The following is a 25,656-nucleotide window of genomic DNA, read 5'->3' on the forward strand; positions in this document are numbered from 1 at the left end:
CATACATACATTGTAGCTCTTCTACTCAATAATTGCTCTGGTCATAGCAATAGTCTTATTTTGGCTTCAACTCTTAACAGGGAGGCTTTTTGGATATGGCATTCTAGGCTTTAATATTCTTAGTTAGTCTGTTGTGTTTCATTTGGTGGCAAAATTTGTTTAACCCTCGTGCCTTCAAACCCTCGCAACGTTCAAGATTCCACTCGCTACATTCATGGTTTAATTTTGGAATCTTTCGCTTGCTCGGGTAGCAACGAGCGGTTTAACTACTTTGCCCCCTACAAATAGTTACCACCCCATTGAGATAAACGTATAGCGAGGCATCAATAAAACATTATATGCGTTTAATTATTTTTGTTTCTTATCAACGGATTATTACACGTAATGACAACAGTATACAAAAGAAATACTTTAAAAGGCAATATACATTTTATAAATAACATAATATATGTACATTGATTTTCTTGTAAATAGTTTTAATGGTAGGACATTTTGAAAAATGCGGCGTAATATAGCACTTATACAGGGTGGAAATATAGGACTGCAAACCTAATAAGTATATTAAAGCGTTTTTTTTTTTTCAATTTTCTTATATCGAACGTCCGGTGGTTTGAAGTTTGGTCTGGGCAATCTTCGTCTATGTTCTTTTATGTTAAAGAAGAACGACGTTAGTGGACAAGCATTACTAATGTGGCATTGTAAACAAGTCGTTAAGTTGTAAAAAAACATAGGGTTACTGTATTAGCTCCTTCATAGTAAGGCAGAAAGAAACAAGGCAATATAAGTATTATAGTTAAAAGTAGCCAATTACTATGGAGGGGGCAATAACTATAGCAGTCACCGTACATATCACTCAAATGGAGCAAGCTATGCTGTGTTTTTGCGAATTCAAATTAGAAATGAGGGCATCCGCAAGAGTCATCTTGAATGTCCATTCAAGTGGCACCGAACGAGCGATATCGAACATGGGTGAGTAAATAAAAAGGTAAGGATATGACACTATGAATTGTCAGGGATGCAGTTTTCCTTCACAACGCATAACAGCCGTAAGTACTTAATATCATTGGAATCAGTGTACATTTATCGCGCGAGAATACGTTTGTTTAATAAATGAGTTTTGGATCGACTTACTGTCTGTTATGCGTGATGGAGTAGTTTTTAATTTTTTAATACTAACTTGCATGTATCGAGGTAATGGAAATAAACAACCTTTGTAAAGAAAGGACACTTAGTACGAGAAACTTCGTACCATGTCCAGCCTGTTCCCATCTCTATCGCACGCACGTAATTATACAGCTGTCCCACTCACGATGCCGGCGGTCAATGACACTGTGCGAGCGGGACAGCAATATGATTAAGGATGACTCACGCTGGGCCGGGGCGTGGCCGGAGCTTCGTTTTCTATGGAAAGCACCACGTGAACACCGATCAGCCGTCATAGAAAATTAGATGTCGGACGCCTCGGCCCGGGCCCGGCCCGGTCTAGTGTGAGTCACCCTTTATGCGCGTGCGATAGAGATAGGAACAGGCGGGTACGAAATACCTGGTGGTAACCGTCCTTTCTTTATTCAGTCGGCCAAGTGCTCCTTATCTAAGGGTTAGAGGCGACTCTACCGTTTACCTGACGGGGTAAAGTGGCTACGGTTAAAGGGCTTCACAGCATTACTAATGTAGCACTCGTTCCAACTGATTATCAACATTATAGAGGCTTTTCAACATTATAAAAACACCTCTAAGTAGACTTACTTATACATAAAAACCTAGCGTGCTTCTTTAACTAAACGGCTATAAACATCACAAAATTTGAAATTAAACAAATATAATCTCCCATTTCAGTGTGAGATACGAGCGATTATAAAATTACAAGCAAGTGTATACTTTTCCATGTTGTCGCCATCAATACAGGCTCCAGAAGATATACGGCACGATATATAAACAGACTAATGAACCTTGGCTATAACTGTAGACCCCTGTAGCCTGTAGCCTCGTCTTGTTCAATGTTCTAAGTTAAAAAAAAACTTTATGTGGTTCGGATCGGATCTAAAGTGTCCTCAATTAAGCACATCGGGCAGAACCCAGGAGTTCATTAAAAAAAACTGACAGGACGAGAGACGAATATTCGTATCTTAAAATAATGTAAACAAAAAACCCACGTGGTTCGGTCATTCGATCAATGGGGTAAGTACAGCATTTTGTATCTATAGAGTTATATCATTGGTTAAACGACAAGAGTCACATGTTTCTATTTATTAAGATTTCTTTAAGATCCGGATGGAATCAGTTTAGACAGAATCAGGAAGTCATCTTGACAAACACAAATAAACATAAATATAACACAAGTTGAAACAATTGAGTTGAGTTGAAGTTGATTAACATAAGTTGAGTACTTCGAATAAAATATATAACAAAACAAAATATAATAATTTCCTATAAAACTGCAACGTGCATGAGCATGTCCACAAAATACACAATTAACAGATATCAAACAGTTTGAATATTCGGGCCCAAGTTTACATTTTCGCTGTAACATGAGTTGTCTTCCCTTCCCCCGTTGTCTCTGCCCCGCACTTCGAACGCCAAAATGGTTTATATAACCCTTTTAACTCTTGCATGTATAGGATGGTAGCATTTTTATCATGGTGTGATACATCAATCTTGCGCTTACATAATTGTTAAAGTTACGGCCACGATATCAAACGCGTGACCATCTTAGGGTTGATTGCACCAAACCGTCTGTTACAGTTAAAGCGTTCGCTAAATTTTATTGTATGTGAAGTTTCATATAACTCTGCTGAGTGACGCTTATCAGTTGGCTAATTGTGGTGCCACTGGCCCTTAGGCTCGTTGGTAAATACTTTTAACTAAGGCTACATTCGTTAGTACACCATTCACCAAGGACCTCCCAGGGCGAGCTCAAATTTCCTTAAAGTACTGAGATCACAATCCTAACCTCACGAGAACGGGTTCAGATTCTTGTCATAATCATCATCCTCCTCAAACGGATTCATGGGGTCATTCTCATCATCAGCAAAGGGGTTTTTCGTGTCATCGTACGCTTCTTCAAATGGGTTTTTATTTGCTCCATTGCTAATAGCTGATGATATTTTTGGTGATTGTCGTAGGCTTTTCGGTTCCATTTTTCTGTTAGACATAGGTGAGGCTAGGGGGGAGGTTTTGGTGGGGTTGTGGACTCTGGGCTCTAGTCGGGAGATGTTGGCTTCAAGGCTGGAGCTGTACTGCTGTTGTTCTATGAGGCGCATGCGCCCTTCTGGTACGGGGATCACGGAGGTCCCTTTCGGTGCTACTTGCTTGCTGGCGTTTGGCACGAATACTGGAAAATGAGAGTGGGAATATTTAGTAAAATGGTCGATTTAGAGATATAAAAATGAGTCGGACTCGCCCACCGAGGGTTCCGTACTTTTTCCGTGCTCTGAAGAATTGTTTGACATGATGCCAACGGCCGCTTTCTATCACCGCACCGCTCGCCATCGGCAGGGTATTCATCCTCACACCCTAGCACCTAAATAGTCGCGTACTGTGCGGTTTAAGAGGAATTTCCTCCCACGGACGCTTCAGCTGTGGAATGAGCTCCCTGCCAAGGTTTTCCCGAGGGGCTACAGTATGGGGTTCTTCAAAAAAGGAGTGTACAGGTTTTTAAAGGGTCGGCAACGCGCGTGTAATATCTCTGGTGTTGCAGGCGTCCATAGGCTACGGTAACTGCTTACCATCAGGCGGGCCGTATGCTTGATTGCTACCGACGTGGTATAAAAAAAAAGATACAGCCAGGTGACAGACAGACGGACAGTTTTTACCCTTTGGCTACGGAACCCTAAAATCGTTTATTTCAGGCTTGTAGCCCAATATTACTAGATACATGTTCATAGATCAAACGAATGACCAGAAAATAGGAAAATTGACATAATAAAATGTAAATAAATTAATAATAATAATAAAGTACAGAATAAAAGTTTTACTTGGAAAAAACTCGTATCTTGTTCTGTCAATCAAAAGAAAAATGTGGTTTCTATGTATGGTATGCATACAGAGCCACTGCCTATGAACTTTGAGTAGTAGAATGAGATAATAGTTTAAATAACAATAATCTTTTTTTTTGTTGCGCCTGTGAACGGGTTCCAGCAGGCGTGCTACATGACATTAAAGTTCTTCAAGGGGCCTCTACGTGTTGGATCTATATCCCCACGCAAGCCTATCAAAAGACCGGGATCTATAGGCCCGTGATATCCAAGGAGATCATATTTTTTATAGAGAAATGGAGGTGCGATAAAAAAGTTGTTGTTGAAGGAAACAATAATCTTTGAATCTGGAGTTTTGATTATAACGGTGAAAGGTGAGGTGCAAGTATTATTCAAACAAAGGGCAAAGTAATATCATAGAATGCAAAAATCTAATATTGTTTGTTTATAGATATTAACGTGACATTATTTTAAGAATAATGTTTAATTTATTTTTACAATGATAATAATTAACGATTTAGTTACTTGCTCGTAAACATTTAAAGAACCTATCGGTTTCTTGTAAAAATTATATAAACGTTTGTCAAATCTGAAATGCAGATAACAAATAATTTTGACATTTGTCTTTGTTAGAAAAAGACATATTTTAACAGGGGCTTGCTAAGTTTTAAGAACAACGGGGGTGTTTGCTAACCTTGCTTGCTCTGTCCCTCCTGCAGTCTTAGTTTAGCCTCCGCGCCTGGTCCGTAGCTAGCGGCGGCGGCGCCCGGGGGCCCGGGGGCTGCGGGGCCCGGCCGGGGCGCCCCGGGACCTGCGGGGCCCGGCCGGGGCGCCCCGGGACCTGCGGGGGCCGGCCAGGGCGCCCCGGGAGCCGCGGGCGCCGGTGTGGGCGCCGCCGGCTCCTGGGCGTCGGTTATTACCGTCAGCTTGTTGAATAAGCCGCGGCCGTAGTACTCGGATACCACTGCATAGCTGTAATATTTCATCACTATTATTATCGTGATCATTAATATATATACCGTCAACCGGGGTGAATAGGGACAGCAGGGGTGAATAGACAAAACTTGAAATGAGAGTACTCCTCGACGGATGACACTTGTTCAAAAACTTAAAAAAAATGTCAAGTTTTTAGACTTCTTTTTTGCATACAAATTAAATATTATCTTCAATGGACGCTTTCATCATTGTAATTGACGTTGCTTGTCACGCTTTAAACATTACAAAATTCGCAATACAATGCGTCTTAGAATAAACTTACTAAAAATCAAAACACAAATTATTACAAACAAAGTCGTTGAACAAATGTTTGTCAGTTTGAGTACAGCCTTAGTACAACTTTAGTTAATTTTTTGCTCGTGTTACAGGCCTCACCCGGTATATTGACACGGAATTTCATAAATTGTTTCATTAATGTTAATTAATACGGTAACATATGGTAGCACTTAAATCTTTACCAAAAACAATACATAATATTATAAAGAAAAATCAATCTTCAAAGAAGACTTACCAGTTTTCATCCACGGCATTAGACAGGCACCACGAAAACGGCGGTATACGAGAAATCATTACAAATACATAACACTCAAAACAATATTTAAAATAATATAGAAGCAGCCGCCACCGATATCGACGACGATAATTATAACAATGGCCCAAACGACTTACAGTTGAGATAATAACTATACTACATACGCGTAATCGAAACGATAATCTTTTCAAACTCGTATCTGATTACAAACTGAAATATAAACACGGCCTTCTTACAAGGGAATAAGGTTTGGGTTCGAAGAAAACGCTGGTGTGTGATGTGAGGGGACTGAAAATTGTCAAACGATAATCCACGAGGTGCGATCACAAACTTATAGTGGGAATTATGCAGACGGACTATTCGAAAAAGAACTTTATTATAACAATAACGACTCTTTGAAATATGTTTTCGGGTGCGTTAAGAAAATATTGTGACATACGAGTACATCGTATTCTGTCATTGTTATGTTATTATTATTGGCGAAAGTAATCTGAATGTGATTACACTTTTGGTATCGGAATACCCCGTATTGTGTTTATAAAAGGAAATGCAGTTTTAATAATGTACAAATAAGATATGATACGAATTTTCGGCAAATACATTCTGTGGCATATTGTTTCCACAATATTGAATAGTAGATATAGTGCTACTAGTAAAAATAAAACGCACGGAATGGTAGGCACCATTGCAAGTGTTAATCATTACGATGAAATAGAAACGAATATCCACCATAGTCTTCCATTATAATTATACCGAATTTGGGTCTCCTTTTGTACTGGATAAAAGTAAGCCGAGTCAAAATGCTTTGAGAATGCGACAGGTAATTTCAGCTGTGACAACATATGACAATGGGTTGTTTAAATTATCGGCAACCATTGTTCTACCTGTTTTGAGGGCAGTGATCAGTAACAATCTTGATTAAGTTATATTATTTACTGGTTTTGCAAACCGTTAAAAAACTGTTACAGATTTTTTCATATAGAATCTTCTCGTTTTCAAGCCGGTGTTATAAAAATGAATAGGTAGAATCCTAATTCATCTTGGCCAAGATAGGACACCGATTGTCGAATGTGTGAGTAGTGAAGACAGAAATATTTATGTCACGCCCACGCCAGAGAGAATAAAGGACTTTGGAGCGGGCTCTGTGAAACCGAAGGAATTCAAAGCGTTGCCCTTGCGCTTCATCATCTGACACATAGAGATGGCCTAACGACCTCTTGAGTAGGCACAAGGTAGCTTTTAAGGACCCCCGAAATATTAAGATAAGATACACTTACGGGTCATATTCCTGGTGCAGCCTGGCGTGTAGCAAAGATAGATATAACTCCGTAATAGATGGATACAGTCTAAGAAAAAAACGTGCCTCGAAAATCACGAAAATTTGATTCTCGATCAGATGGCGCCACTACCTTCGGCCTACTCTCGTATAGAGGGCGTTGACGGTTTCGTTTGCTATTTAACAATTTTAACGCATATCAGTGAAAGAACATGGGTCAAAATCATATCAAAATAATTAATGCAAATAAAAGAATCATTTATCCATATTTAAATAAATTTTATTGTATTTTTATAAATCTTCTTTTTTAGGTTTCAAGTGTGTCGATAGATGGCAGTAAATTTAAAGTGGTTACAAAATTTACTATGACAGTACCACCCTATCCTATTATATCCTCTTTGCGTGTAGGCTCGCGGGCAGTCGCGCTCCCACTAGAAGTAGCTTTGGAAACATGTGCTCTGTGTGTATGCACTTACGGGTCATGTTCCTGGTGCAGCCTGGCGTGTAAACTTTCAGCGGCCGGAGGCGGCGGCTCGCGGCGCGTGCGCTTGTCGCAGGCGGGGCAGTCGCGCTCCCACTAGAAGTAGCTTTGGAAACAAGTGCTCTGTGTGTATGCACTTACGGGTCATGTTCCTGGTGCAGCCTGGCGTGTAAACTTTCAGCGGCCGGAGGCGGCGGCTCGCGGCGCGTGCGCTTGTCGCAGGCGGGGCAGTCGCGCTCCCACTAGAAGTAGCTTTGGAAACATGTGCTCTGTGTGTATGCACTTACGGGTCATGTTCCTGGTGCAGCCTGGCGTGTAAACTTTCAGCGGCCGGGGGCGGCGGCTCGCGGCGCGTGCGCTTGTCGCAGGCGGGGCAGTCGCGCTCCGAGTCGGAGTAGCTTTGGAAACAACTGAGGACAAATATATGTTTTAGTACAACTGGTAAACACAATAAACACGCATCCAAACTGACCTAGTAGCCTATGGAATTGGTACATTTTTTTAAATATGTTTTTAGTGATGGTTATAACCAATCCGGAAGGAAGGGGGACAGTTCTTGTTGTAATGTATGGATCTGGGATTTCATTCGCTTTCTTTCCCCCTTATACATGGTTGCTAGTTTAAAATGTAACGATACTTACTGTTGGTGGAAGGAATGTTGACACAAAAAGTGCACGCTAGGTAACTCCAGCGGACGGTTGCAAGCAGCACACTTTGAGCTCTGGAAGGGGACCGGTTCGTGTTGTAATGTGTGGATCTGGGCCTTCATTCGCTCGCTTTCCCCCTTATACTTGGCAGCTAGCTCTTGCTCGCGGGTTATCACGTCGTCTTCGGATTTGAGCACGTCTGTTAGGTACCTGGGTTTAATATTAAATATTATGAAATAAAACTATGAAAACGGATTATATCGCGTATAATGAATTTATCATACATCCCAACAGTTCCCGATAGTTTTATTTCATGAGTAGCTACCGCAGTTACCGAAGATAATATTAAATAATATTATGTTGAGAATAATTTCATATCTAATATGATTACTTTTGAAGATGGCACAATTAAGGTGGTTCGACTAGGTTACCCAAAGCTTAAACCCCGCTAGATGGCGTCACTTTCGCAAATTTTCAGGTTTTATTTTTTTGTGGAATAGTGTTGGTATCTGTATACTTAAAAGTATGTTTAGCGCACTCTTTACATAAATATTGAACTATTATAATAAACATTGAATACTTAATTAGTGCAAAAAACACTTTTAAAGTCGACAGAGTGTTTCTGTCATGCTATTTCCTACTATTACTCACACATGCAAACAGTGTTTCTGTCATGCTATTTCCTACTATTACTCACACATGCAAACAGTGTTTCCGTGATGCTTGTAGTAGACAATTTCATGCAGTGTAAGTATGCTGCAATGGCGTTGCGGTATGTTCGTGGAAATACGTGCAAGAGGATTCGGGTTCGAGACTGGTACGACAGGGGTACTTTTTTTGTCCTTTTTGTGTTATCTTATGTTTCTTATACCTTTTATTCTTCGAATTCTTGTCCGATTCCGATATAACCGAAATATATTTCAGTGATATCGGAAACGGCTCTAACGATTTCGATGAAATTTGCTGTAAGGGGTTCGATCTAGCTAGGTCCTATCTCTGGGAAAACGAGCATTTTTGAGTTTTTACTTATGTTTCCTTTTTCTCCCAGATATTCAGTATTATTAATAAATTAGTTTATAACGTTTTATAAAAATATGTGACGTTTTGAACTAAAAGGTACCACATTGTCGGTTGTCGATTAGGTTGATTTCATTTTAAAGCTTTATGGAAATATGACAACAATAAGTAGGTACCCGTTTGGTTGAAAACGCCACATATATTGAAAACCTGACTTTCACAAATCTCACCTTTTTGGGTTCTTCCAACTCAGAAAGGATGGAGAATACTGACGATTCTTAGTAGCACTAGCCCAAGGAAGTCCAGGTTTGTAAGTGTCAGGTATCAGTTTTTTTTTAAAGCGCTAAATATAGTTCTACAAGTAAAGCAATCCCTTACTGCCCAGCCTCTATAGTATTTTTCAAACTGGAAGGGTACGATGATAGATTTCATCTCCATACAATTTATAACCTAATAATGCCAAATGTTGCAAAATTATATTGAATTGAGATCTATCATCGTACCCTTGCAGTTTGAAATAGTTATTTACGATACAAGTGCGGAAAAGAGAAAATTCGCAACTCGTGTCGATTAAAACACTTCCTTCGGTCGTGTTTCAATTTATCGCCACTCGTTGCCAATTTCCTACTTTTCGCACTTGTATCGTAATGTACTAATAATAAAGTAGTAATTGTAAAATAAAATTAAAACTTTTTTATTTATTTTTTTTGGATTCAAGTAGGTACAGTGAGTAACAACATTGCATGGCCTTCTAATTATAACTATTATAGAAAACGGGATATTTATCATGTTTATTTATATTATTTATTTCTCGATATTTTGGCCGGTCTTGCAAGACCAGTCGTTGTGGAGATCCCTGGGGAGGCCTATGTCCAGCAGTGGATGTCTTGTTGGTGTAGATGGATTCACACAACAAATGAAATAACATTTTTTCATATTTGTTATCCGTAGTTGTCCCTGTAACTGAAAGAAAAATAATATCATGATAGCACAAAATCTCTAATGTTATAGGAAGAAAGATGATGCAACAATATAGATTCTAATAAAGTTATCATTTACTTACCTAGGAATAATTATGTTTTTCATTCATAGACAAAATTCCATAATTTTCATCCCCAGGAAATGTTTTATTTTACTTTATTGCAGTGAGGATGTCCTGATTTTTTCTGGCTAATGAAGGAAAACATTTTATTTCCAAGAATGCCTCTTCATTTTGCACAATACCTAAAAAAAACCTAGAGTTAGTGACACATTGACTATTCGGCAACCAAAACAGTAATAATTACATTATATAGGTATTGTTCACTGCTTATATCTACCATTACGGAAGAAGTGAGAATTATTTTCTAAAAAGATCGGCACGAGAAAATTACAATGTACAATGAAGGAATGAAACTGTACCTACCTTACGAAACTTCACCATCATGAATTCCGCTTCAATTGAGTCTGAATTTTTCTGGATTTTCGCGGACCAGAACACCGATGATTTTTGTAACTTGATTTAGACGTTGCTATCATTTTCAATTTATACAAACAAATTGACACAATAAACATGACCCTATGTGTCAGTGTCAACACTGTCAAATAAAAATTTACTAAACATGACGGCACTGCAAATCCTGCCAGGTCGGCCAGGCAACGTCGCCAACGTCATAGAGTGGCAACGCCGCACGCAACGTATTTGTACACGACATTTGTGACACACACATACGTAAAATTGATGAAAAAATTACGTTGATTTATGTATGATTTCTGTATGAAACAAAGTTTTTCTATTAATTTAGCGCAAACGAATATTCGAAAGTAGATAAATGAGCAAATATTTGTGTAGTAATAGTGTGTAGTGCCTTAATTAAAGCAGATTGAATTTTGTATGAAAATCGAACCACCAATCGATCAAGCAAGCCTTTACTTCTCAAGAGTGATTGTTAAAACAAAATATCAAATTGCGATAAAATTGCTAAAGTGGAACGTTGTAAGGGCCACGGTTCACGCCCCGCTTCCCTCGCCTACAGGTTGCGCTTGCGACACTTTCATCGTTTTGGTATGGCGTCTCTTTATGAAGTAATAATGACTCAAAGATCGAGATTAATTTCATGTCTCTTTTTATTAACAATGTCAGTTTTAGCATTTGATGCATATTATCATATATACTTCTCAATTAAAAATATGTGTACTCATAATATATAAAAAAAACGTGCCACTGATTCGTGGTGGTCGTTATATGTGTTATTGTATTTATTAATTATACTTACTTGCGGACATCTCCAAGAGTGTATGAAGGCACGTTTGCTAGGCAATCGATGACTAGAATAGGAGATAAAAGTTTCTCGGTGGCTGAAACAAAAACAAACACATTCTTAAGGGTCGAATATAAAACATGTAGGTCGCGTGGCCGTTAGTTTATACACTCGTACTAATAAAACAAAGGAATGAGATAAAATAAGAATTCTGTCCTTATTGACCACACGGCTTGTTTTAAAAACTATTTTTATGTTCAAAGGAATAACACAGAAGTTTTTGTGTAGGGTTCGAATTTCGTACTAGCAACAGCAAAAAGATCTAGCCGCGGTATTTGCTGTTTCAGCGGAGCAACATTTGATTTACTTCTGAACAATTGTTTAGTTAGAAATAATATTGACCAATGACATGTAGGAGCTCCGGTAGTATTGGCGTGGGTGCGGGTGCGGGTGCGGGTGCGGGTGCGGGTGCGGATGCGGGTGCGGCGCGCACGGGCCACCACAGCACGTCCAGCCACAAGCGCGGCGCCGCGCCCCCGCGGCGGCGACACACGCCCAGCGCGCGCTCCGGCATGCCTGCGCGCATGTGGAGCGCCACTTGTGCGCGCCATCTGTCGGATTCATACAACATTACGAACGGTATTCAACCTGTCCAATATCTTTGTCCAATGTGTATTATGTCTCACATTGGACAAAGATATTGGACAGATGGAATACCACCCTTAGGTATTACCTACCTGAGGGTGGTATTCTTGAATTCCAGTTTCGAGGTATACCCCGAAACTGAAATTCGAGACCAATAAGTCTACGACAGATACGTCACTGTCAAAAGTGCCAAAGTCACTTATGTTACTGTCAAGTAAACATTTCAGGTTTCGCCAACTTTTTTGCAAATCATCTAATCAAGAATCAACGCACGCACGTCTTGTTGCCCTTCATTATTTTCAAAATTATTCAACTTACAGTTTGTTCTCCTCATACAGATAAAGCATGCCAGATCGGAAGCCCAGCATCTGGCAGATGACTAATGTTTGGTCCTTGTCGTAGTTGGCCATAGGGTCTTGTAGCACCTTCATTATTTTCTCTTCGTATTCTGCCTTCTTCTCGGCGGGGGACTTCGCCCTGAGGAGAGTAAATAGTAAATTTATATTAATTAATTTAACTACACATTATATTAAATTATAGAAAAAAATTATGGTAATTTTATTCAGCTAGTTAAAGGACTAAAACGAAAATAAATACATATATCATTGCTTTGGAAAATGCTTATAAAGATTCTTGTAACCTCCGGCTTTAGGTTGACGCCGTACGCTGCGTACAACGTCACAATGCATCAGAAGATAGGTACATACATTTTTAAAGAACATAACGCAACACACAGCGTCACAAGAAGGCCAGGCTACATGAATGTGAATATAAAACGTGGGAAAGCAGGCTAAGCTAAAAGGAAAACACTTACCACACATGTATATAATGTTCTATAAGCGCATTATACACGAGCGTAGAGCTCTGCGACTCCGCCTTCGTCATGTGCTCAAGGAAGTGTATGAGCTGCTCCGAGTTGGACAGAAACATGTGTATATAGTCATCAGGGTTGGCTCGCTCGGGTTCTCTGTAGCCACCGGTCAGGGCGGCCTCGTCGACCAGGGGTTTGTTGCGGGGCTTGTAGTCCGTGCATAGTGCTGAAAGAGTTGTTGAGTTAGATCAGCTGGACAACAGTACCCGTGAATTTACGGTAAGTAAATAGGTACGTGAATAAAAAATTGAAATTGAAATTAAGCGTACTAGCGAAGCCGAAAACGATTTGAAAGGGATCTTCTACAACGCCTCTAACGGTCACTTGTAGCATTAACGATCGAGCCTATGGATTAAACAATAAATAAAAATTCCAAACGAAATATAAACATCTAACGATATTCTGCCAAAACAGCTAGTGTGGCAGAATATCGGTGCCATCACAAACTTAACAACTCATGGTAAACCGTTTCTTATCCCATTTAAACGAGACATGAAATCACGAGACATTTTGGTTACACCTGTACATTTACGCAGTCTATTAGATAGTCTTAAGACTTGTAAGAAAAATTGTGGCTTTAAGTTTCGTGAAACGAGACACACTTTCGATGCCAAGCTGATAAATTCCTATATTAAAGATGTTGTTTAAAATATAGATGTGAAATATTCGACTTTTTTTGAAATATAGATGATCTGATTATAGCGGTAACATTATATTTACCGAAAAGCTTAATGATATTCATAGCTTATGAAAACGTCTAGTTCGCTATTATAGATTAAAGGGTAAAAGGGTTACTGCCCTTTATTTATACCAAGAGACACATATAGTCGATTAACTCTAAATTGCTTTGACGTCTACGTCTCTTAAACCCAGTCAAAATAAACCTATTTATAGTTTGTACAATCAATTCTTAGAAATTCTCGAAGCAAATCGTGTGTGACATCTCACACGTCATTGACATGAATATTTATAAGTTATCCCTATATAACCCCCGACGGGAGACTAGAGTGGCATTAGACTATAACTATTTAGTTCATAATGCAGGCTGTTCTGCTGCTAGTGATTCTAAGCGTGGTGGGTCAGTCGATGCAGGAGGAGGGTCAGAAGTTATGCGGTCGAAATCTGGCGATCACACTCGCTGCGTTGTGCAGAACCCAAAGGCAATATTTTTTTTTAACGAAAAATATCGATACCCTAGTTCACACTCGTACTAATTACGGGGAAAATGTTCTTGTAATTAGTACCATACTCCATCAACAAAACGTCTCAATTATAACGAAATTCTCGCGTAAGTAATTATAACGAGTGCGTATACTAGGGCATCGAATTATATTTGAAATTAAAGCTAAAAACTTCTTAAATTCTTCATCAATTTAAAAGTTGTGTTCTTGTCGGTGGAGTAACTTTCAGCTTTCTCTAACCTGCGCCGGCTCTTTGACTTTTTGATATAACATGGCGCGCACTCTTTCTGTCACTTGATCTATGTACATAAACATGTACATTTTTTCACCTTATCAAATGCATTGAGCAATTAATTTTTTAACTTACATGTATTATATTCAAAAATGTTTAACAGCGCTTTTGAAATAATTTCTTTTCCTTAACATATCTAACATCGCTTTACCGACAAAACGTTTGCTAAATTTTATCGTACTTGTTTCGTAGTTATCTACTGTGTGACTTAATGTTATGTAGTCTCTGTAGATATTTTCTCATCCTGTATAAAAACAGACCACAATAGCACCACAATTTATTTCCATTTCAATCTACAGGGAAAAGCAGCTAGGCCAATACATGACGTCACCCAAACGGTCCCGCTACAACTCCATGCTACCCTACTACGCGCCTTACTGGCTGAAGCCGGAAAGGGCGCTCCGGCTCGGACGGGGCAAGAGAGATGGCATTGTCGAGGAATGTTGCAACAACGCTTGTTATATGGACGAGCTACTTGCGTATTGCCCCCAACAGTGATTTCTTTGCTGATTGTAAATTTACTGCCATACTATGAGCTATGAAGACCGTGCCGTGTTGAAGGGTCTGCCATCTCGTGACCTGAATCGAAAGCGAAGAAAATTCACGCTTCTAAGTAGGCGCTGCCCCCTAGACTAAGGCCCCATTCGCACGAGAGCTTAAAAAGCGTTGCGTGTGTGACGCACCCATAAGTAAGAGCGAGAAAGAGATATCGCTTTCTAAGCTCTCGTGCGAATGGGGCCTAAACGCTGGCTCTATTTCGCTTAGTAGGGTCTGCCATCTGGTGGCTTAAATCTAAAAATTAAAACTTTACATAATGCTTCGCGGCAATAAATAGGGGGCTTCTGTGCTGCCGTTTACAGTTCATGCACGCTCACTATACTGGCTGGCCGAGACAGCGCTGCGGGGCCTGCGGGACGGGGCCAGCGAGATGACATCATATTTAAAAGTTTTTGTCACACGTCCCTAGACTAAGGCGATTGGGAGATATGCCCGAATATAAAATGTTGTTATTATTATGTTTAAGCTTTTCGACGCCGTGTCAAGCACAAAAGCTGTCACTCGGACGCCACATCACCGAATTGTCAAAACTGAAATTGAACCATATGCACATGCACGTAGGTCTATGTTTCTCTGTGGTCTTTGACCGATTAGACTAGCAAGAACTTGCATGCAATTCTCATTACATTGCGGTATCTGATCAACCTTTTGAATACAGTTTACTTTAGTAGTCGGCAATGTAATTTAAATTGCATGCAAGTTCTTGCTAGTCTAAACCCCGCTTAAGGCTTTAACATTTTCTAAATTCGTAACGAGAGTAACCTATAAAAATTGTTTGAAATAATTCTGTAAACCATACAATCAATTAGATTAAAAACGAATTTACCTTTTGTATGCTCCTGTCAAAAATTTGCCATTTATATTGCAGTCATAACAACTTCATGTTAAATATATATAGAGCATACCGCTCCTAAGCATACCAAAGGTATGTGCAAAAATGTGTTGTCCACACATAGCTCGGTAACGTTAAAATACCCAGTGCTTTTTTACGTAAACATAATGAATTTATAATTAAGATAAAATTGTGTTAATCAAGGTATATAACGTAAAGTATTTATTTAGCAGATATAATAAAATAATAATAAGCTACAATATAATTTGTGACTTTCCACGGTTGGCGTTTTGTCGCGTTTCACCGCATTAGAGTATTGGAGCATCGTTAATAATAGCGTAAGCGCCAACCGCCATAAGGTATCTTTACCCGTGGAACGTCACATTTAAGCTACGATACGCTTTATGTGAAATCTCAATTTCTTTATCAATATTTAAATTGTATAACTTAATTTAGCTGTGACATTGAAAAATAAATTCTGTAGTAAATATTTACTTGTGTAGTATCTTATTTATCTATCTGTTAGACATCAATAGATTTTAATTGAATAAAATGTATATCTATTTTTCACAAGTTTGTATAAAATAACACGCCCAAATATAATTGCGGCAAAAATGTTTAGTCACCCTGATTAGTGCTCAAAACTGGTTATTCTTAGTACTCTACTGTAAGCCTTATGCAATATATAACGAACAATATTCGTCCATATATTTATTTGGTGTATATTACAAAATAAAGGACTAAAAAGCATAATTACCTGTCTATTTACTGGCGTCATGTTCTAATGCTTTTTTAAATTGTTATCTTGATTTATACCAATCTTATATTTTTTGTGAGTTTACGGTACCAATTTTGCAATTTACGGTACCAGTCGAGTATAAATTTCTGGAAATAAATACTTACCTACTGATCAGAAACTCGGTGCTTTCCTCCGACAGATGTTGTAACAACTTTAAACCGTATTTCTTCATATATGCGTTCGCGTCGTCAAACTCGAGTTTAGACAGGTATTCTGTATGCTTTCTTGTCTTCGATCACGAGTTTGAGATACCTTTCGTGTCTTTGGTCTTCATTTTGAGTGAATTTATGGTACCAATTGTGTAACTCTTGGTAGCAGCTGAGTATAAAGTATGGAATTATTAAATACTTACTTATAGAGACTCCGTGCTTTCTTCCGGCAGATGTTGTATCAACTTCAAGGCGTATTTCTTCATATAAGCGTCCGCGTCATCAAATTCTAAGTCAGAGAGGTACTGCAACGCTTCGCTGTATGCTTTCTTGCCTATCACGAGTTTGAGGTACCAGTAGTGCTTTTATAACAACCAGACTTAATTTTTAGGGAGTTTATGGTACCAGTTGCGGATTTTATGATACCAGTGGAGTAAAAATGTCTATTAAAACAGGTGCTTACTTATAAGAAACTCCGTGCTTTCTTCAGGTAGATGTTGTATCAACTTCAAGCCGTATTTCTTCATATAAGCGTCCGCGTCATCAAACTCGAGGTCAGACAGGTACTGCAATGCTTCGCTGTATGCTTTCTTGTCTTCTATCATGAGTTTGAGGTACCAGTCGTGGCGCTTGTGGTTGGCCGCGAGGGTAAGGGCGTCGTCGATGCTGACTTGGCGGACTACCTGTGGTAAGAAAACTTTCTTATAATTTAACCTCATAAGGCTCATTATATTTTTAAATTAACATGTTTTTTTTACTTTTAATTGCCTATATTATAGGCCAAATGTTTCTAACAAAATCAGCTTCTTGTATCTAAGACTGAAAGTTTTAAATTAAACGATATTTTTAAGATTAATATTTCACTTGTCGTGAAAAAAGATGCGGCCTTACGAGGGTGTTGATTAAGCATTTTTCCACACATTCAAATAATTCCTGATACATCCAGCGATTTAATCCGTTCCGGGGTATTTTAAGAACATTATGGTAAACTGAATAAGATTTATACAAAAACGCGGTAATCTCGTTTAATACACACTTGTATTGTAAATCCGTAGATGTATCCATAAGAGTAACATCAACAAAAACACAAGAACGTGAGTCATTAACAAATTTTATCGTTATACTTATAACTGAACCTAAAGTCTACGTACCTTAATAGCCACATCCACATCAAACTCAATGATTTTGTCCTTGGAATTAATGAACTCCTTCAACTTCCCCTGCTGATCATGCTGATCCAACTTGACGTAACAAGTCAGCAATAGCGTTGTATGGTCTTCCGTAGCCACACCTTTCAAATAAAAAGAGAATTATCGAAATGACGGGAGTGTTAGAAAAACCGGAGAAGTGCGAGTCGGACTCGCCCACCGAGGGTTCCGTACTTTTTAGTATTTGTTGTTATAGCGGCAACAGAAATACATCTGTGAAAATTTCTACTGTAGCTATCTAGCTATCACGGTTCATGAGATACAGCCTGGTGACAGACAGACGGACAGCGGAGTCTTAGTCATAGGATCCCGTACTCTTTGGGTACGGAACCCTAAAAAGAAAAATCATCATCCCCTTCTAAAAAGGAGCTTTTCTGGTTTTTTTAACTACTGGATCTTGGTCTCCGCTCGGGACATTAGTCCCAGAAATTGGCACCTACACTAGTTTTCAGGAAAGGATTCATCCAGTAATTATGTGATACTAAATACCACATACCTATAATGAAAATGGGGGAAAGGGGGTGGAAAAACTATCGCGAGTAGTTTTAAAGTACACAGCGCGTATTAAAAATTAAGGAATGAAATTGGAAATAGATTTAAAAAAATGACCTTACCTTTTTTATGCAACTCTTCTAAATATAACACTAGAGGTTCCAAATGGCGGGATTCCAAGTACTTCCTGATGACGTATGAGGTTTCCAGCCAGCCGATCGTTTTGATATACTGCTCTATAGCACCTTTTAGGTCACCCTGTTAAAGAAATCAGGAAGAGTTGATCATACAAAATTTCTGCAAAAATATATAAAAACAACGAAATAGAATAACTACTTATAGCAAGTCTGACTTGAGCTCAAAAACCGGCCAAGTGCGAGCCGGACTCACGCATGAAGGGTTACGTACCATTACGCAAAAAAAACACGTTCGTTGTATGGGAGCCCCACTTAAATATTTATTTTATTCTGTTGTTAGTATTTGTTGTTATAGCGGCAACAGATATACATCATCTGTGAACATTTCAACTGTCTAGCTATCACGATTCATGAGATATAGCCTGGTGACAGACGGACAGACAGACAGACAGCGGAGTCTTAGTAATAGGGTCCCGTTTTTACCATTTGGGTACGGAACCCTAAAAATGACCCCATGTGTATTGTGCAAAAATTGGTTAAAATTCAAAGATTGTTTGTTTTGCTTCGAAACAATGCTTTTTAATTACTGAAAAATGTCAATAGCAATGTTAAGACTCACCTTGCCATACAAATGATCACCATACTGCTTGTATATTTCCGTCAGCCCCACTGCATCGTACTGCTGCCCGCTCGCTATCCTTATCGCGACGTCATAGAGGTTCTTTTTGAACAGCAGCCAAAGTTTCGAGTGGAGGTCTTTCTCTGCCAGGTAAATCATCTCTTTGTTCTTCGTGAGGATGTAGATTGAGCCCCATTCTGTTAGGACGGCTTCGATTTCTGAAAACATACCTATAGATAGATATGTTGAACTTTTTTGTTGTTTTAGTACGACGACACAATTGTAAAACATAGTAATGGCAATAAGTTTTTGGCAAAGATATAATATTTGGTACAATGCTGTTGCTGACTGTACTTTTCTTTCCACAGGCAAATAATACTCATCGAGACAATCCTTACAATCGCTTACCATCAGGTGATCCGTCTGCTCGTTTGTCTCCTATATCATAAAAAAAACATAAACACAAATTAATTAAAAATTAATTAATTAATTAAACACATAATTAGGTTATGTTGTTTTACCACAGAGTTCCTATGTCTACCTCCTGTCTCCAGTATCAGATCAGCTCCATGTCATCATAATATTGCATTGTCATCCTATTTACATACGTGTGCAAAGTTTCAGCTTCATCGGAATACGGGAAGGGGGTCAAATTTAACTTGCAAGTTTGACCCGTACATACATAGGTACATTGCAAGTTAAATAAAAGCCTTTAAAAATATTAATGAGGCTGTTTTCTACACATATTCGGGTTGGCGTCAAAGGTTTGCATAGATGGCGCCATCATAGTTTGCCCCTTTCTCTAGTTTAGTTTTATGAGATTTGGCTTAAAGGGCTGGTATTCAGGGCATAAAATTCCATTAAAAACCGGACGGACAAGTGCGAGTCAGACTCGCCCACCGAAAGTTCTGTACTTATTCACTGGTGACAGACGAACAGACGGACGGAAGGACGGACAGCAAAGTCTTAGTAATAGGGTCCCGCCGTGTTTACCCTTTGGGTACGGAAACCTAAAAAGGAACAGCGACTTTATTTTTATAAACTGTATATTATAGTCACCTTCAAAAGTGTTTTCGAAGACAATAAACTTATTCTGTATATCGAGTATAGTGAGCCGGTGCGCGTGCTTGGCCGCCGTGGTGGTGATGACGAGGTAGCTGTGGAACCGGGCCAGGCGGACCTTCTCGCCTTCGATGGCGTAGCAGGGCCCGCGCCCTTCGCTCGTGTAGCTGAATATTGCCTGGAATATTCAAAACTATCAAAACAACTTGTTAAAGAGATAAGGATTTAACATAAGAGTTGTTAATCCCCGGATCCCATGCCCCAATGACCTTTGATCTGAATCCCTTAGTTTTCTATATTTTTTGTAGCTTATCATATTAACAGCAACAGCTTTAGGCACTATAGTAATTTAACTTCAAAGTTCATTGTTTTCGAGATATTTGGCATCAAAGTTGAACTATTTTATGCCAAAAAACTGGTTTTCTGACCATAACTTTTGTGTTAAATTAAAGTTTAAAATTAAAACCTTAGACAAATTTTTTGAGACGTCAAAGACGAACCCAAATATGTAGATTTCGTATATGTAATGCTGGCACCACACTTCGCCTTATTTGGCAAATATTCGTGTTGCATCTCTTTCCTTTGACATACAAAACAAAAGGGATGCAACACGAATATTTGCCAAATACAGCGAAGTGTGGTGCTGGCATAAGATCTTTCACAGCAATCGAGATACGAAAAAATTTTTTTTTAGATAATGTTTAATAAAATCATAAATAAATAAGTATTCATAATTATGTTTCAAAATTCGGTAGACAAAAATGGAGATAAAAGATTGAAGAACTTCGGTTCGGTTCGGAAGCCGTTTGTCTTATAATTCTATATGTAGTCCAAAAGAAGGAGATACGATTCAAAACTTGTCAAAAATCGATGAAAACCTCAGGTAGCCCCTTAAAGAGATTAGTAAGGTAAAGTGTGGCTATGTGGGAGTGCACCGTTGGGGGGAAAGCAAGCGACGACAACGCATTGTATAAACAATTTTCATACTAGGGCTTCGTCACTTTTTCTTTAATATATGACATCTATTACAGTCTTTAATTTTCATACTACTTGACAAACATCAACTGCCAGATAACTAATACTTCCCATGTCTGCCAGGCGAATTCGTATTTACGGAATAAACGTCCATCGACCACGGGAGACCGCCTACCTCCCTTCGACCTGGATTTTTCGTAATAGTACCTATCAATTAGCCACTACAAAAACCCAAAAAAAAAATTATCGGTGTTATTATAACACTTATAACCTACCAATGAATGTGGGTTATTTAAAGGCGGTATGTAGGTACTCACGTCGTCCTTGGCCACGGTGAAGCGGTGCCTATCGTGTACCGAGCAGCCGGCCAACGCTCCCTTGCTGTCTAACGTCACGCAGCGCTCTGTGCCCAGCCAATACACCAACACACTGGCGCGGGACACCACGAACAGTTTATCTGCGCCACTGGAAAATCATGTACAACAGAGTAATATCAGCAGTTTCAGAAAAAACCGGCCGAGGGCGAGTCAGATTCGCGTTTTAAGTGTTACGTACATCACACAATAACAACACTTCACTGCACTTCACTGTTCCTAAAACAGCCTAACCGCATTTTTGTTCTTAAGTCCGACTCACGCTTGACTGTATATCTCTAATAGGTTTTCCTGACATCATTAGGATAAGAACTATTTTGTGTATTTTTTTCAAAATTTTAGACCTAGTAGTTTCGAAGATAAAGGGGGGGGGAGGGGGGAGAATGGTAATTTTTTGCCTATTTTCTTGAATAACTTCTAATCTATTTATCCTAAAATTATAAAAAAAGTTATTTGAGATTCTCACAATGAGCTCTTTTTATTTCATATGTAACACAGTATACTTTGAAAAACTTTATTTTTGAATTTTCTCATTTACCCCCCAAAAGTGGCCCCTATGTTTAAAATTTATTTGTAGACGTTACATGTCCGTCTTTGGGTCACATACTTACATATGTGTGCCCAATTTCAACTTAATTGGTCCAGTAGTTTCGGAGCAAAGAGGCTGTGACAGACGGACGGACAGACAGACGCACGAGTGCTCCTATAAGGGTCCCGTTATTTCCTTTTGAGGCACGGAACCCTAAAAACACATTGTATGTCAATACTGTCATTAGGCATCGCATTGCAATTACATTTTCAGTTAGAATAAGTTTTTATAAAAAAAAAACAAGCTTTTATTGCCCACTATAGTTTTCTTTCAACAATCAATCTCTGGCAATGGCACGCGCCGTAGCACGCGCTCAGACTCAATGGTACACAATGGGCGACCGCACGCACAAAAGGAACAAAACAGATTACCGTCTTAAACGAAAAAGTCATTTGAAAAGATGCAGACTATACTAGACGAAGTACCTATTTACAAACTTGTAAAAATAGATCAAAACGAGTTCAATCATTCCATGTTGATGCTTGGAAGGCTAAGAAAGCTTACCTGAAGGCGAGGCCGGTGATAGGGCTGGTTCCAGAGTCCATTAGAGTCTTCATCTTTCCGGAGCGCTGACGGGCTATGTCCCCTCGGTATAACGTTACTGAACCATCTTGGAAGCCCACAGCAAGCAGGTTCTGCACACAAAACAATATTTTATGTACAAAAAGTATATATTAAATCTAGTCAAATAGCCCTGTCTTGAACATGTGCGTCTAACATTAGAAAAACGAATGTAAAGGCAGGCATAGCCATTTTTAAGGGAAAAGCGAAGAATGCAATCAGACGGAAGCCAACTCTACTGAACGACCCGAACGCCTTGTACGCTTACGGTGACAGACTTTAAGAGGAAAGGGGACGGCCGTTTCTCCATACAAACCCCATTTTCCTCTCTAAATATTGACATTAAGGAAAATGTTTTACATAATTTGATGTATATTAACCATAGTTATTAGTTATTGTAAAAACTAGGTGCGAAAAACAGGTTTCATACAAAATTTTAAATGCTATTAACTCTTGTATAAATTAAAAAAAAATTAAACAGGGTAGGGGCATAGCTGTGGTTAATAATGTTAATATACAACAAATTGTGTCAAAATATTTTCAATAATCCAGAGAGGAAAATGAGGACTATGTTTGTATGAAAAGGCGATTTTGCGCGGGTCCTCCACTTATTTCACATAGCTTGAGTACAGCGACAGCTGTCATCTCAATACATATTTTCAACTTTCCTTTTTCGTTTCAACCAGTGGCGCGCTTCATCCTCCTGTACAACATGAAAACGGGTTGTTGTGTCACCACACCAGTCCCGCGCTTCTCACCTTGTTGTCGTGCACGGCGAGCGCGGTGGCGGGCGTGGCGCGCATGTGCGATGGCACGGCGCGCGACACTCGCACGCATGTCGGGTTGTCATGTCGGTCGCGGCGCGACCAGTCCCATACTTTTACCAGTGGCGCACTCGCTTCATCTTCCTGAACAATGATTCAATATGTCTATCAGTACAAAAGTAGTGTCCGACCAATATTTCGGTTTCAGATTCAGCAGGTTATGGCATAAAAATTAATAAATAAATAAATATTTTAGGGACATTATTACACAAATTGACTGCCTGAAGTCCCACAGTAAGCTCAATAAGGCTTGTGATGTGGGTACTCAGACAACTAAATATATAATATACAAATACTTAAATACATAGAAAACATCCATGATTCAGGAGCTCATCACACAAATAAATGCCCTTACCAGGATTCGAACAGACTAGTTTTCCAAAATGATAGCTAAGATTAATTCTATTTAGCCTTTTTTAATTAGAATTGGCATGGTTAAACACGCACTTGGCCGGTTATTTATACCACCTGCACCAATTAGGTATATGTGTTTCATTGTATATGTATATAAAAAGAAAGACCACCAAAATATTATTGAACAATTTTACCCATCTATAAGAGTTTGAGTTGAGGCATTATTTAACAAACAGCACATTAATTCATGTGTCCAGGAGGACACTCCACAGATATTTTGCAGTTCAGTTCAGTTTTTTATTTGCTAATAATACAGACAAAGCCATGATAATACAATAATAAAATATCACATAAATACATAATCATTCCACAAAGACAACAATAAAAACATTAATTGTAATGACGTCACAAAGCCTATGTCACCCGGGATGACATAAGGATGAAACAATACACCTGTTTTTGGGCAGTCGTGTAAAAAACAGTAACAAAAACAAACAAAACGATCTAGAAGTAATACACTACCAATACTAATTTTGATTGCTTAATAATTAATTAATTAATTTAGTTTATTAATAATGAATCAAATTAATGAATGAAGATGATACCCATTAATTTGGCTGAGTCTTTATTGCAATGATTACTTCATCCAAGCCTCCTATGTAAAACAAGCAAAAAGTAATGTTCATGGTAAAAAAATAGCACAAGAATACTCACTCCAATAGTGACCAACAATGGGTCATGAGGTAACTGTTGGGCGAGTGTGACCCTGAGTTCATACGCTTTGAAGAAAGTGACATTCCAGGAGCGGGACACCAAGTGGGTCCAGCCCGTGCTGTCACACAGCACCACATGAGAGTTGCCACTTGTGGTTGCTGTTATTGTTGTATCCTACAAATCATTTACACTATTATTGCTGGAAAAGCTGGAATATATATGTATTTTATTTTCTACACAATTTTTCTGCATATTAAATAAATAAAACCAATTGTATTATTTTATGACATCTTTAGTGTTACCAAACTTGGATCACACTTGTTTCAAAGGTTGAGTAGGTATTGTCTATAAATTAATTAAATATGCCATCTTGCAATTTTAATTCATGTTTTTTAATTAGTTGTAAAACTTGAAAAAGTTGCTAATGTCATCAAAAGAGGGGAGAATCTTTGAACTACTAAGCCGATGTTTACTAAACATAACTAAGTCAGACAAGTGTCACAGACAGGCCTTTGCCTGCTACAAAGATAAAAAATATAAAACATATGTAAATATATGACAAAAAGACATAGAATGTAATGTAGTTAGAACATCAAATGACTCATTTAAGAGGGAGGACAGTTTAGCTTCATTGTAAAAAATCTGATGTCGTCAACTTACTTGTAAATTTTCTGCCACTTTTCCATTGTCAATTTTTCTGTGTACATCAAAAAATGTAAAACGACGCCACTGAAAAAATATAATAAATTAATCAGTTCAGTAAATGTATTAGTAAGTGTAAATCAGTATCTCATATCAAGACGGATTATCTTGCTTTGTAACTGAATTATTATTAATTTTAAAGGATCCTTAATTAGCAAAAACGGGCGTAATCATTTGGTTGATTTGGCCAGATACTATGTTAACAAAAACTTTCATGTTTTAATACAAACTACAGCCACTAAAGCTAGAAGTTTAGAAAAAATCATACCTCTAAGAACGCCATGATGTTTGCTTATAACTAAATAATTTGCATTATATTGTTAGCATAATTTTTTATAACAATAAATGAATTTCTGTGTATCTTCGTCACGGAACCTTATCAATAACTGTCAATGTCAAAAATGTCAAACGTCAAACTATCAAATGTCATGTTTTGAGCTGTTCGAGCTACAAGTTTTACGGTCTTACATCATAATTTGTAATTTTTATTTTATTTGAAAATAAATAAATAAGAAAAGGAATAACCGGAGGGAATAACAATAATATATTATAGTT

General features: G+C 38.5%; 2 protein-coding genes across 2 annotated transcripts; one reads left to right on the forward strand and one right to left on the reverse strand.

Moving 5' to 3' along the window:
- Positions 1 to 2,395: 2,395 nt before the first annotated feature.
- Positions 2,396 to 25,482, reverse strand: LOC134746845 (vacuolar protein sorting-associated protein 11 homolog). The gene is made up of 19 exons (XM_063681413.1): positions 25,370 to 25,482; positions 25,060 to 25,128; positions 24,400 to 24,573; positions 23,266 to 23,415; positions 22,451 to 22,581; positions 21,301 to 21,448; positions 20,006 to 20,186; positions 18,947 to 19,164; positions 18,313 to 18,448; positions 17,642 to 17,781; positions 16,954 to 17,173; positions 12,623 to 12,845; positions 12,127 to 12,285; positions 11,566 to 11,774; positions 11,179 to 11,260; positions 7,901 to 8,116; positions 7,547 to 7,669; positions 4,669 to 4,946; positions 2,396 to 3,331 (listed from the first exon to the last, which is right to left on the reverse strand). The coding sequence occupies exons 1-19, from the start codon at positions 25,382 to 25,384 to the stop codon at positions 2,952 to 2,954; spliced, it is 3,252 nt and encodes a 1,083-aa protein (XP_063537483.1). The 5' UTR covers positions 25,385 to 25,482; the 3' UTR covers positions 2,396 to 2,951.
- On the forward strand, positions 13,542 to 14,650 carry LOC134746386 (bombyxin A-3 homolog). The gene is made up of 2 exons (XM_063680755.1): positions 13,542 to 13,839; positions 14,452 to 14,650. Exons 1-2 carry the CDS (start codon positions 13,718 to 13,720, stop codon positions 14,648 to 14,650), a joined length of 321 nt encoding a protein of 106 aa, XP_063536825.1. The 5' UTR covers positions 13,542 to 13,717.
- Positions 25,483 to 25,656: the final 174 nt, after the last annotated feature.

This window comes from Cydia strobilella, chromosome 13, assembly GCF_947568885.1.
Source record: "Cydia strobilella chromosome 13, ilCydStro3.1, whole genome shotgun sequence".
In the NCBI taxonomy this organism is placed as follows: domain Eukaryota; kingdom Metazoa; phylum Arthropoda; class Insecta; order Lepidoptera; family Tortricidae; genus Cydia; species Cydia strobilella.

What these genes read in the sequence shown, in the direction of transcription:
- LOC134746386 (XM_063680755.1), top strand. Translation starts at nt 13,718, where the DNA reads ATGCAGGCTGTTCTGCTGCTAGTGATTCTAAGCGTGGTGGGTCAGTCG. An exon ending in GCGTTGTGCAGAACCCAAAG is followed by an intron (nt 13,840 to 14,451) that starts GCAATATTTTTT and finishes TTCAATCTACAG; the next exon opens with GGAAAAGCAGCTAGGCCAAT.
- LOC134746845 (XM_063681413.1), bottom strand. An exon ending in ATCACCGGCCTCGCCTTCAG is followed by an intron (nt 21,449 to 22,450) that starts GTAAGCTTTCTT and finishes ATGATTTTCCAG; the next exon opens with TGGCGCAGATAAACTGTTCG. An exon ending in CAACATTCCTTCCACCAACA is followed by an intron (nt 7,670 to 7,900) that starts GTAAGTATCGTT and finishes ATTTGTCCTCAG; the next exon opens with TTGTTTCCAAAGCTACTCCG.